Source organism: Eubalaena glacialis, chromosome 2 (assembly GCF_028564815.1).
Source record: "Eubalaena glacialis isolate mEubGla1 chromosome 2, mEubGla1.1.hap2.+ XY, whole genome shotgun sequence".
Taxonomy (NCBI): domain Eukaryota; kingdom Metazoa; phylum Chordata; class Mammalia; order Artiodactyla; family Balaenidae; genus Eubalaena; species Eubalaena glacialis.
This window is the reverse complement of record NC_083717.1, coordinates 52,416,578-52,429,302: the sequence shown is the minus strand read 5'-3', so window position 1 is coordinate 52,429,302 and position 12,725 is coordinate 52,416,578. Positions and strand designations below refer to the sequence as shown.

The following is a 12,725-nucleotide window of genomic DNA, read 5'->3' as shown; positions in this document are numbered from 1 at the left end:
TCTGGCCTTGAACTCTGGCAGTTTCGAGAGAAAGTGGCTGGTCCCACAGGGTGCTGGGCGCACCTCCTCGTGCACATCTCTATGCTCTGCATTTCTAGACTGGAGACACCTTTCTAGTCAACTGCAACCCCTGAGGCTTGACCCACAGCGGTGGAAGTGTGGCCGAGATCCATACTAGCAGCTCTTTTCGTGCCTACCCTCCTGTTTGGGCATCCATGAGAAAAAAGTGTTTGCTTCTCCTTCCTTCCAAGTGAAATCCCTGTGTCTGGACTCAATTTACAAAGTCTTAAGGCCCTTTGTTTTGAAAAGGATCAGTTATGAAATTCCAAATTGCATTTCCCTAGTAGCAAGGTTAAGGGCCTTTCCTTTCTTTCTGGGCCATCTGGACTTCCTTTCCTGTGAACTGTTGATATCCATCGCCCAGTTTCTGCCTATTGGGTTGACTTTAAAAAAAAAAATCAATTTGTAGGCCATCTTTGTATATTAGGGACTGAAGCCAATTTATGTTGCAACAATTTTTGTTGCAAATATTTCCTCTCAGTCTGTTTGCATTATGACTTTGTTTATGATGCCTTTTACTGAACAAAGATTTTCCATTTTTACAACACCCAAGATTTTGCTCTTTTTTTAATGACTTCTGGATTTCCCACCTAGCTTTTAAAGGTCTTCCCAAATTATACATTTATTCTCTTAAATGTTATCTTTCTTTTATGCTTCAAGCTAACATCCGCATGGAGATGTTTGTAACTGATGTAAGGTAGGGCATCTAGTGCTGTGCTTTCCCCCCTTTCAGCTGGACAAGCAGTTATACCAGCACTATTTATTGAAACAATAAAACATTCTTTTTCCCACTAAATTGAAATGCCACCTTTATCATATATTAAATTCCTATATTAGGTCTATTTTTGGACTCTGTTCCACGGATGATGTGTTACTTTTTCAATCCTATGTAAAAACACTCTTACATGACTGATGTATGCATATCATATGTATACAGTAGTTCATCAAAAAAGGGCAACAGGTAGGCAGACTACTTAGTTCACCTCCTGCAAATGTGTCTTGGCCTCTGTGGCATTTCTTATCCCCATCTCACACCATCTATACTCAAAGAACACTTGTCAATATAGATTGATCAAGCTGAAGAAAAAAGTTATATTACACTTAAAACAACCTAAATATTGGTTCCAGTTCTATGGGACAGTATCTAGAGGGATATATCTGTGAGTGTTGATGGTTTTAGAACTCCTGGTTTTCAGATTAAAAAAGAGGGCTGGTGATTGAACTTGAGGGACAGGTCCACACCTCCCCCTGTACCTTACAGAAGATAACGAACAAAAAGAACTGTTTTCCTAGAAACATTCTCTGCTGAACTGGCCTTGTTGTGTGACCATACAAACACTCTAGGAAAAGTTCTGTTTCTAATGAGTTTGGAGGAAGACCTCAAGCTCCTCCAGAATCTCAGCCCAACCAGGACAGCCTGCAGGGCCAAGGGTGGCTGTGTTCCCATGTGGACCTCACAAGATGCCATAGTGTGGCAGTAAGGACTTCATAGTACTGCCCCCGGGCCCCAGTGCTGGATTCCACAGTGCTGGCTGAGACCTGGCTCTTGCACTCAGTAGCCACATGACCACATCAGTCAACCCTTGTGCTGCAGACTGAATTGTGTCCCCTCAAATCCATATGTGGAAGCCCTGACACCCAATGTGATAGTTTAGGAGATGAAGTCTTTGGGAGGTGATCAGGTTTAGACAAGGTCATGGGGGTGGGGTCTCCATGATGGGGTTAGTGTCCTTATAAGAAGAGATACCAGAGAGCTCTCTATCTCTCTCTCTCTGCCACATGAGAACACAGCAAGAAGGCAGCTGTCTGCAAGCCAGAAAGAGGGCCCTCACCAGAAACTGACGCACCCTGATCTTGGACTTCCAGCCTCCAGAAAAGTGAGAAAATATATTTCTGTTGTTTAAGCTACGCAGTGAGTGGTACTTTGCTAGGGAAGCCTGAATTGAAGACACTCTGGAGGCTTAGTTTTCTCATCTGCAAAATGGAAAACCACAACCCATACGTCACGTGATGGTTAAAGAAAGACTGGCACATGCCAGCAGGCCATCCACACACAGTAGCTACTAGTCTTACTGGCTGCAAACAGGAAAGGGGGTTTCAGGACACTTGCAGGCCATCCTGCACCTGTGCCACGGGCACAGGTACTCCCAGGGTTCTGAGTCAAGCATGGGCATCTCTGGCATTCCCACAGGGCACTGCAGGGGAAAGCCCAACAGGAGGGCCATCCCCCTGTAGGGGAGCAGGGGCAGGGCCTGGCCCAGCTGTCTCATCTCCCAGCAGCAACACACACACCTGCCTCTGTCCCGGAACGCTGGCGGCCTCTGGTGGTAAAAAAGGAAATTCGCTTTGTTTTAAGTACATCTTCATTTCTGTAGGGAGAAAAAAGTCAAAATTTGAGGAAAGCATGGCAAAGACATTTCTATTTTGGCTGTGACTGTACAATGCCACACATAGAGAAGGGAGAAAATTCCGTCGGCAGGGTGTTTGGGGCCCCTGCGGCTGACGTGTAAGCGTGAACAGCACAAGTTGTGCTCAGAAGTCTTTTCGGAAAAAAGCAAGCTGGCAGGACTGGTGGTTTCCACTCCTGAGCTTTTCCATCTCAGGCAGGTGCTAGCGTTTCTGTGCCTGGCAGGAATGCCCATATCAGTGGCTGTTACTTCACGCTGTTCACTGAGGGAGTTCTCTTAGGAGTATAAGTTCCACTGAGATGTTGCAGAAGTGGCCTTCAGCAAGTGAACCAGGAAGGCTGGTTTTCAGGGCCCCAAGGACCAGCAGGGCTCATCCCCAGATTTTCCCCTTTTATTAGAAGACCTTGGAGGGTACTTTTTATTCAATCTCTATACACATTGGTTAGTGACTGGCAAAAACTTTTGAACAGAATGATAGGTGAGGCAAAAATGAGGAGATTCTCCAGGATCCTTTAAAAATTAGAAATGGGAGGACACTGTTTTGGGCTGAATTGTGTCCCCTCCATTAATATGTTGAAGTCCTAACGCCCAGCACCTCAGAATGTGACTGTATCTGGAGATAGGCCTTTAAAGAGGTGATCAAGTTAAAATGAGGTCATGAGAATGGGCCCTGATCCAATCTGACAGGTGTCCTTATAAGAAGAGGATCCTCCTTTATCAAAGATAAGGTGACCATATGTGTGTGGGTTTATCTCTGGGCTTTCTATCCTGTTCCATTGATCTATATTTCTGTTTTTGTGCCAGTACCATACTGTCTTGATTACTGTAGCTTTGTAGTAGAGTCTGAAGTCAGGGAGCCTGATTCCTCCAGCTCCATTTTTCGTTCTCAAGATTGCTTTGGCAATTTGGGGTCTTTTGTGTTTCCATACAAATTGTCAAATTTTTTGTTCTAGTTCCGTGAAAAATGCCAGTGGTAGTTTGATAGGGATTGCATTGAATCTGTAGATTGCTTTGGGTAGTAGAGTCATTTTCACAATGTTGATTCTTCCAATCTAAGAACATGGTATATCTCTCCATCTATTTGTATCATCTTTAATTTCTTTCATCAGTGTCTTATAATTTTCGGCATACAGGTCTTTTGTCTCCTTAGGTAGGTTTATTCCTAGATATTTTATTCTTTTTGTTGCAATGGTAAATGGGAGTGTTTTCTTAATTTCACTTCCAGATTTTTCATCATTAGTGTACAGGTATGCAAGAGATTTCTGTGCATTAACTTTGTATCCTGCTACATTACCAAATTCATTGATTAGCTCCAGTAGTTTTCTGGTAGCATCTTTAGGATTCTCTATGTATAGTATCATGTCATCTGCAAACAATCATTAGAGAAATGCAAATCAAAACTACAATGAGATATCATCTCACACCGGTCAGAATGGCCATCATCAAAAAATCTAGAAACAATAAATGCTGGAGAGGGTGTGGAGAAAAGGGAACACTCTTGCACTGTTGGTGGGAATGTAAATTGATACAGCCACTATGGAGAACAGTATGGAGGTTCCTTAAAAAACTAAAAATGAACTACCATACGACCCAGCAATCCCACTACTGGGCATATACCCTGAGAAAACCATAATTCAAAAAGAGTCATGTACCAAAATGTTCATTGCAGCTCTACTTACAATAGCCAGGACATGGAAGCAACCTAAGTGTCCATCATCGGATGAATGGATAAAGAAGATGTGGCACATATATACAACGGAATATTACTCAGCCATAAAAAGAAACGAAATTGAGTTATTTGTAGTGAGGTGGATGGAGTTTTAGAGTCTGTCATACAGAGTGAAGTAAGTCAGAAAGAGAAAAACAAATACAGTATGCTAACACCACATATATATGGAATCTAAGGAAAAAAAAGGTCATGAAGAACCTAGTGGCAAGACGGGAATAAAGACACAGACCTACTAGAGAATGGACTTGAGGATATGGAGAGGGGGAAGGGTAAGCTGTGACAAAGTGAGAGAGTGGCATGGACATATATACACTACCAAACGTAAAATAGATAGCTAGTGGGAAGCAACCGCATAGCACAGGGAGATCAGCTCGGTGATTTGTGACCACCTAGAGGGGTGGGATAGGGAGGGTGGGAGGGAGGGAGATGCAAGAGGGAAGAGATATGGGAACAAATGTATATGTATAACTGATTCACTTTGTTATAAAGCAGAAACTAACACACCACAGTAAAGCAATTATACTCCAATAAAGATGTTAAAAAAAAAAAAAAGAAAAAGAAGAGGAGATCAGGACACAGACAGGCACAGAGGGAGACCGTGTGAGGACACAGGGAGAAGGCAGCTGTCCCCATGCCAAGGAGAGAGGCCTCAGGAGAAACCAACCCCACCGCCACCTCCATCTCAGACTTTCAGCCTCCAGAACTGTGAGAAATAAATGCCTGTTGTTTAAGCCGCCCAGCCTATGGCACTTTGTCATGGCTGTTCAGCAGGCTGGTAGAGACACCATCCCATGGGTCTGTTGACTGGGGTTACACACACATTTGAGCACTTGCTGGGGACAGAGACCCCTGCTTACCTGCCAAATTGATTTCTGGAGAGATCCAGGGTTTTGAGTTGTCTGCAGGTCCACTTCTCTTGAGGTGGCAGTGCCACCAGCTGATTTCCCTGTAACTTCAAGAACATGAGGGCCTGGGACAGAGGGAGAGAGAAGCAAAGACGATGTCAAATACCAAAGGGGCAGACGACCTGAAGGGAAAGTCAGTTCCCTGGCAAAGGGAAGCCAAAGGATTATAACCGATTCACTGTCACAAAGATTCCAACAGTGTGGGGCTTCACAGTGTCTTAAAACTCATAAAATTATAGCAAACAGAGCAGATGGGATAATTAATAGAAGATCCTTCCCTTCAGATCAATGGGAGGCAATTATTCAAGAAAGAACGGAATCTAAGTACTTCTCAGAATTGAGGTTTCTTAAGAGTGACAATTATTTGTGGACCTGTCCTGGGAATAGTGGATGAGTCTGAAGGTCCTGGAGGCCACTGTGTTACCACAGGAGGAGGGTGGGCACAGCATGATGCCTCCTTGGGCTGGCCCAGGTGATGCCCTGGACAGGGGTCAGGTGGCATCAGTGACACCGAAGGTGACCCGCCCCAGTCGTGCACCCTCTGCTGGCTTGATACTGATGCCTTCAGAGTAATGCAGAATTTCCCACCTGGGGCTGGCCCTGGGCACCAAGTAGTGAATAGGATCCATGCTCTGCTTTCAAAGGTTCCCAGTGGAGTGGGAAAAACAGACAGATGTGTGAACAACCTAAAGGTAGAAGGCAGCCCCATGCTGGGACACACACGTGTGTACACACACACACACACACACACACACACACACACAGCTCTGGTAAAAGGCACTTCCTGAATTCACATCAGGGAATTCCAGTTCTGCCACTTCCGGAGAGGGAGGCAGGGACAAGAAGGCCCCGCCCTGCCGTGCTGCCAGGGCTTCACACACCAGAAGGCCTGGTGGGCTCACCCTGGAGCCGGGAAGGAACAGAGCCAGAGGTCAGTCCAAGGGGCTGCTGGGCTGTGCCTTCAACTGTCAACACTGAAGAAAATTCTGGAGGATAAAAATTCATCATCCTGCCACCCTCCCAGAGCTGTTTCATTTTGCACATTTCCTCTCAGTCTCTTTGCACACAACCATGCATGACTTTGACAGTTAAACTTTTCTTTCAACTTTGTCTTGAAAGCTCGGAAGAAGCACACAGGTTTCACTGCAATGTGGAGTGATTTTCTTACAAAAGCTGAAAATGAGAAATAAGGTGCTATTAGACTTACATCAAGCTGGAAAAGTCCCAGGGGAACTTCTCTGAGTGTGTTTTCTGAGAAGTCCACATCCTTAAGGTGGTTCTTCCAAAACACAGCCATTTTGTCTGGTAGAGACTCCAAGGCATTTTTGGATGCTTTGCAGCATTTCTAGGAATTTGATGAGAAAGAGAATTAATTAGCTTTTTAAATGCCGTGGTGTCTATGATAAAGACTGTTTCCAAATTTAATGTTAAAAACAAGACCATCACAATAAGGCTCTGTAATAAATACAATTCAGCTAATTAAGAGGCTACAGACTATCCTTGCCCCATTTTCCTCTCCTTGCTCCAAGGAAGGGATGGGAATGGTTTCCTGGGGAGACCAAGGTGGCTCATGGTCCTTTCCCTTCCCTCAAGAACATCTGGCCCATTGTCCTTGGAAATAATGGGACAATTCAGGACAGTGCTCTGAAGAGGAGCCCATGTCCCACACAAATATGCTTAAACTAGAAATGTTAATGTTAGAGACGGAGAATTTCCACATTTGCTATTGAAAACAGCAATAAAACACAAATATTCTTTATGCTGTTCCATCTGTTTTAATAAGCAAACTTCCCAAGAGACAAAACCACGATTTAATGGGCAGCACTATGGATGCAGACTATTCTTCTCTTCTTTATTCTTATTTTACAGCTGTCCTAAAGGAACGACCCCACCTTTTGGACAGAACTCATCCTGGGCCAGAAGTTCAGGCTGTAGCTCTGGAAAGTCCTGTGGGTGTTATGGTGCGAATCTCAAACCCAGAGCCAGGTGCGCTGGCTCTTGGGTGAGTTACCTGCCTGAGACCCTCAGCTGCTGGATGCTGAGTAACATGCTTGTCTATAACACAGGACACCACTGCGTGGCCGCCAAGGGGACGCGGTGTGCCCCGCACCCACAGCTCTGTGAGGCTGGCATGGATGTGGACTGACAGCTCCTTTCATGATTTTCAGCAAGTTACTAACCAAAGGGCAGGCCCAGGCATTTGGAAACACCTTCACGTTATTTCTGGAGACGTTCAGACAATTGAGTGACTTGAAAGAATGAAGGAAAAGCGCAGGGAGTTCTGTCAATTTATTGTCAGAAATATCGAGTTCCTGTAGCTTCCGCAAACCAATCCAGTTCGTGGCTAGGGGAAAATAAAAGAGGATGAATTGTAAAAACAGCCCAATCAAGAAGAAAATGACAAAATAAGTCAGGTTACTGATGCTAAAACATACCATTTTCTTCTTCAAACAATTTTTCCAAATAATTTTTTGAAGCTGTCAGTTTTTGAAGTTTTGAGAGATGCAGGAATCCCGGTGGGAGGTGGGACAACTTGTTGCTGGAAATATCAATTTCGAGTAGCCTGTAGTTGGGGGAGAAGGAAGTCAAGGCATCAGAAGAAAGAGGTAAAGCATCACGGGTACATATGTCTCTGTAAACATGTTTCTTTTTCCCCTTGCACAAGGATAAAGAATGTGCATTGAAATACAGCAATATGATTTTTATTCATTGCATTACTGTCACTATGTCATGTGTAGACAAAGAAAACCAAATCTCTCTTTGGTGGATCCTGGTCTCATTGACCAATAGGGATGTAACCTTTCTCACATATGTGATAACAGAACAAGCTGGTGCCCTGGAAGCTACTGGAAGTCCAGAGAGCAGTGCTTTTAACCTTTTGGACCCTCAAGTCTGTCCTGGTTAAAGACCCCCACTCCGTGGCACCTGTTCAATTTTTTGTGCAGCCTTCTTTCCCATGAGTTACTGCTGACCCTAAGCTCTTTCCAACATTCTTTTTTACTTAACTTAGAGTCTTAGCTTTTGAAATCAGCTCAAATCCCATATGGACTGAGGCTTTGCAGGTATGATCATCAATACATCAGTGAAGGTAAGGTCCTTCCTCTCCCCATGCAGCCTCAGCAGGAGGCTTGGGCCTCTTCCCAAGGCCTCCCAGAAAAGGAGACAGGAGCTGCCTACACCATCAGGCTGCTGCCAGAGTCCTGTGAAGTTAACTGTTTCTCTGAGGCCCTGCCCACTTTCCTTGGGAGGTGGACCAAAAGCTGGGTTGTCTGGGCCCCATTGTTTCCACCAGCCCCTTTCCTCTGACTCCTGTGTGCAGGAACAAGACTGGGCACCTCGGGCAAGCAGGCCTGTGTGGCTGCCAGTGAGTAGTGGAAACGTGGGCCAGACAAGCCACCCTACTAGACAGATCTTTCTGCATTCATGTGGAAAGGAGGTGGGGACCTTGTGCCCAAGAGCTTGCATAAGGGCAGGCAGAACTTCCTTCTCTTATTTTAGCTGAAAATCTGTTTTCAAAAGCAACAACTACAATCAGGGAGCATGACTGCAGGAAGAGGGCAGTGCAGGAGGAGGGTGGTGGTGGCAGCCGGGGCTCAGATGGCCAGGGCTCACCCCAGGGGCTGCAGGTCAGGAGCCCACCTGGAACAGATGATTTCGTCTGATGACTTCACGCTGGGCAGCTCCCCCAGGTGGTTGTCTGAGAGGTTCAGCTTCCGGAGGTTGATGAGTCCCCAGGGGATGATGGAGGGGAGGGATGCCAGGCAGTTGGCAGAAAGGTCCAGCTCCGTGATCTGGCAGGAGATGTCAATGAGCCAGTCCAGATCCACCCAGGGCAGCTTGAGGTGGGACCATTTCACACGAAGAGCCTGGATATTGGAGCAAGGGGAAAAGCACACACCAGCGATGAGCCCAGGGCTCGTGCAGACTTGAAATAAAGCAATGATTTATTCAAGTGTGAATCTGTCTGTTCATCTCAGCAGAGTCCCGAGAGGTTGGGACCATGTTGGCCCTGAGGAGGTACCTATGCCCTCCTGCACCTGCAACCGGAAGGTAATCTCTGCCCAGCTACAGCTACTCACTCTCCAGCCTCTAGAGGGAGCATGTGGGCTTAGCATCACCTCTTAGAGGGCTATCACCCTCAGGGGGGGAAACACAACAGGAATGGCCCCTGCTCTGTACAGAGGAGCCCACCCAAGCTTGGAGCAGCCTCCTCAGACTGCAGAAGAAGGCTTAGACCCAAACCTCGGTCTTCTCACTTCCCTTCACGGCACTCTTCCCTATGATTAGAGCAGTTGCCGCCTGCAGCTGCTTACACCACGCTGGGTGCTTTGTGGATGAGCTGCTTCCAGAGTGAGAGACTGAATATACAGACAATGGCCAGACCATATATAAAAAAGAGAACTTTGACCCACAACCTGCAGCAACCTACCAGGAAACTAACCCCCTTATCTATAATAAAGAGTCCAGGAAGCCAAACTTGCCAGAAGCCATACTGCAATGTCTAGTAACAATCCAGGAAGCTAAACAATAACTTCTGTAACAATTGGCCCCAAATGTCCAGGACTTGATTGATAAGTGACAGCTTCCCTAATTTTGTCCCTGCTTCCAACTTAGACTAACCAGGGAAAGGCAAATATGCCCCCTAACCCATCACGTAGGACACCCCCCTTCTAGTTAGCTGCCTCCAGCTTCCCCGTCAATAGCCTCTAGTCAGGGCACACCTGAAGCCTTTCCTTTATCCACCATAAAGCTTCCCCACTCCTCTGACAAAATGCAAGTGACAGTGGCTGACTCACTTGCCACCAAAAGCTCTGAATAAATCTCCTTTGCTTTTCTCATTTGATTGGGTCAGAAAGGCCAGCAGTTTGCTGGCATATGGTGGTAAAAGAGATCTGGTTAAATGTGTATGAGCAGGGCTTTTCTCTTTCTTCTTGATCATCAAAGAATTTGGGGCTCAATGAGGTTTCTGGGAAAGGAAATCGGCTTTTTGGCTTGTTTCTCTAAAGCAGCTGGAAATCCGTATCAGAAAATTAGAGAAACAAAAATTAGTTCTTCACTAATGGGAAAATGTAACAACTGGGAAAGACACCAGAAACATGGGGTAAGTTTGCTTTCAAAATTGGCAGCAGCAGACAGACTTCCTTATCTGGCCACAAGGTGGCGATATGTGCCTTATCTTTGTCGCCCCCTTAGCTAACTTGCCAGGATTGGAAAGGCTCGGTCTACTACACCCTCTCAAAGCTCTGGTCTTCGAACCAAGTAGATGAGAGGCTCTGTCTCTGTCTGCCGGTCTCTCTCTCCATTCACCTGGATGAAGAGAGACAGTCGATGGTATACTGGATTTTGGGTCAAGAGAATGGAGCTTTAGTCTCAGTTTTTTGTTTTGTTTTGTTTTTTGGGTTTTTTTTAGACTTGACGTGTAGGCCTGTTTTTGGTGTCATTATTGTTTTCCCCCATAATTTTCTATTTTGAAAAATTTCAGAACTGCAGAGAAGTTGAACTAGGACACATGATTACCCATTCATACACCCTGCACTGTAGACTCACCAATTGTTAATATGTTGCCACATCTGCCTTTTCTTCTTTTTCTCTACACACATATACAAGCACACACACTTTTCATTTATCTGCTGAGTCATTTGAAAGTAAATTATAGCTATCATGGCACTTTACACCAACATATATCTCTGAAGAACAAGAATATTTTCCTATGTGACAACCATATATTTATCATTTTCAGGAAATGAAATCAATACATTATCAAATCCACAATCCATGTTCAAATATTCCCAAATACCCCAGAAATGTCTTTTATAACTATTTTGTATCTTGATCCAGGATCCCATCAAGAATCACACATTGCATTTAGTTGACATGTCTCTATTTTCTTTAATCTAGAAGAATCCTCATGCCTTTTAATGTCTTTTCCAACTTTGGCATTGTAAGTTTTCAGGTCATTCTAGTTGTCTTCTAGAATATGCCATAATCTGAATTTACTGAGTTGTTTCCTAATGTTTAGATTCAAGTTAAGCATTTTTGGCAAAAATCTCAGACAATGTTGAGTCCTAGCAATTGAACTCCACCAGAGGGCACCTGATGTCAGGTTATTTCACTAATGGTCTGATCCCTTGGTTAAGGTGGTATCTGTCAGATCCCTCCTTTGTAAAGTTCCATTTTACTCTTTGTGATTAATCAGCAATCTGCAGGGTGATATTCTGAGACTATCTGTGAATATTTTATGTTCCTACATCAGTTTACCCAGTGATTTCAGCATCCATTGTTGATCAGGGCCTGACTCACTTAGTACATTTGTGGTTATAAGGTGGTAATTTTTCTAAAACTACCATTCTGTCTACATTTGTTACCTGTCATTCTTCTGTACAGAAGTATGTCCCTCCCCACCCATTTAAATATTACTATGGACTCACAGATCGTTTTTAAATTCAAAGTATTATAATTCATTATTATCATTATTTCTTTCAATGGTCAGGTAGTCCCCAATTTGACCACTGGGAGTCCCATCAAGGGGACTTCTGTGTTCCTCTGACATATCCCTATCAGTTTTGGGTACTCACTTACTTCCTGATAAAATAAGATGTTCAAGTTTCCTCTGGTCCTTTCCAAGTACCAGCCCTGATTCCCTTTAACAGAAAATGGTATTTAGAAACCAAGATCTAGGTGTTGGGTATGCTCATTGCTATTGGGTTGTCACTGATTCTTGGCCCATTGATCCAACACAACCCTATATTTAACATGAGTGCATTCTGATGCCTCCAACTTGAATCCAGTCACATTGGCTTCTTCCTAATCTTTCCATAAAAATTCATAGTTGTATCACCCTTCACCTTATTATTGTTGGTTTTAATCTGTTAAATGAGCAGCTTGGACCAGATGATATCTAGGTCACTTCTGGACCCAGGATTCTTTCTGGCTTATACTCTTGAGAAGGACAATGGCTTCCCACAGAGAGCCTTGGAGTAATCATGACAGCCAATCTAGGAGCCATGCCAGTCTTTGCAATGCCAAGTCAAAGAAGGCCCTCTAAGGGTCTGGCTGCCTCCCTTTCCTGGGTTCTCAAAGACACATCCAGGCCCCAGGTCCAGGGCCAGACAGCTGGACATAAATCCAAGGTGTCCAGATTGCAGTCTGACTTTCTCTACTCACCCTGTGTGGCCATTCTGGTCATTCAATATCAAATAGTTTGGACCTGAACTGAAATGGCAGTCAAATGTAAGATGAAAAGGAGGCTGGTTTTGGTTTTAAATAACAAACCTTAGGTGTCTATAAATAAAACTCTCTAAGGGCCATCAAAAATAAATAAAACAACAGGAAAGATTCAGGTTGTTATTGTGACATAAACCAGTTGCAGCACATCTTTGGAGGATCAGCTGAGATGTTCTGTCCTGACAATGGCAATCTTCCTCCTGCATTTCCTTCTTGTCCTCTGACCCTGGAGCTGCAGCCTAGAACTGCATAAGGAGCAGAGGCTCAGCCTCAGGAGACTGGAGCCCTGTGTTTGCTTAACTAACCCCATGTGGGGCCTTGGGCCAGTCGAGGTGGAGGTGGGTACTTTCACAGGCTCTATCAGGCTCAACTCCCCTTATACGAACCTGCCTGCGGATT

General features: G+C 44.7%; 1 protein-coding gene across 4 annotated transcripts in view; it reads right to left on the bottom strand.

Moving 5' to 3' along the window:
• The window catches only part of LRRK1 (leucine rich repeat kinase 1), a 114,898-nt gene that overhangs the window by 41,356 nt on the left and 60,817 nt on the right, over positions 1-12,725 (bottom strand). For all 4 annotated transcript variants that reach the window (XM_061180000.1, XM_061180001.1, XM_061180002.1 and 1 more), the window contains 6 exons: positions 8,742-8,968; positions 7,538-7,665; positions 7,283-7,446; positions 6,310-6,447; positions 5,055-5,167; positions 2,353-2,429 (listed from right to left, as the gene is read on the bottom strand). In XM_061180000.1, the coding sequence (XP_061035983.1) occupies positions 2,353-2,429; positions 5,055-5,167; positions 6,310-6,447; positions 7,283-7,446; positions 7,538-7,665; positions 8,742-8,968 (847 nt within the window). The remainder of the gene's footprint in view (positions 1-2,352; positions 2,430-5,054; positions 5,168-6,309; positions 6,448-7,282; positions 7,447-7,537; positions 7,666-8,741; positions 8,969-12,725) is intronic.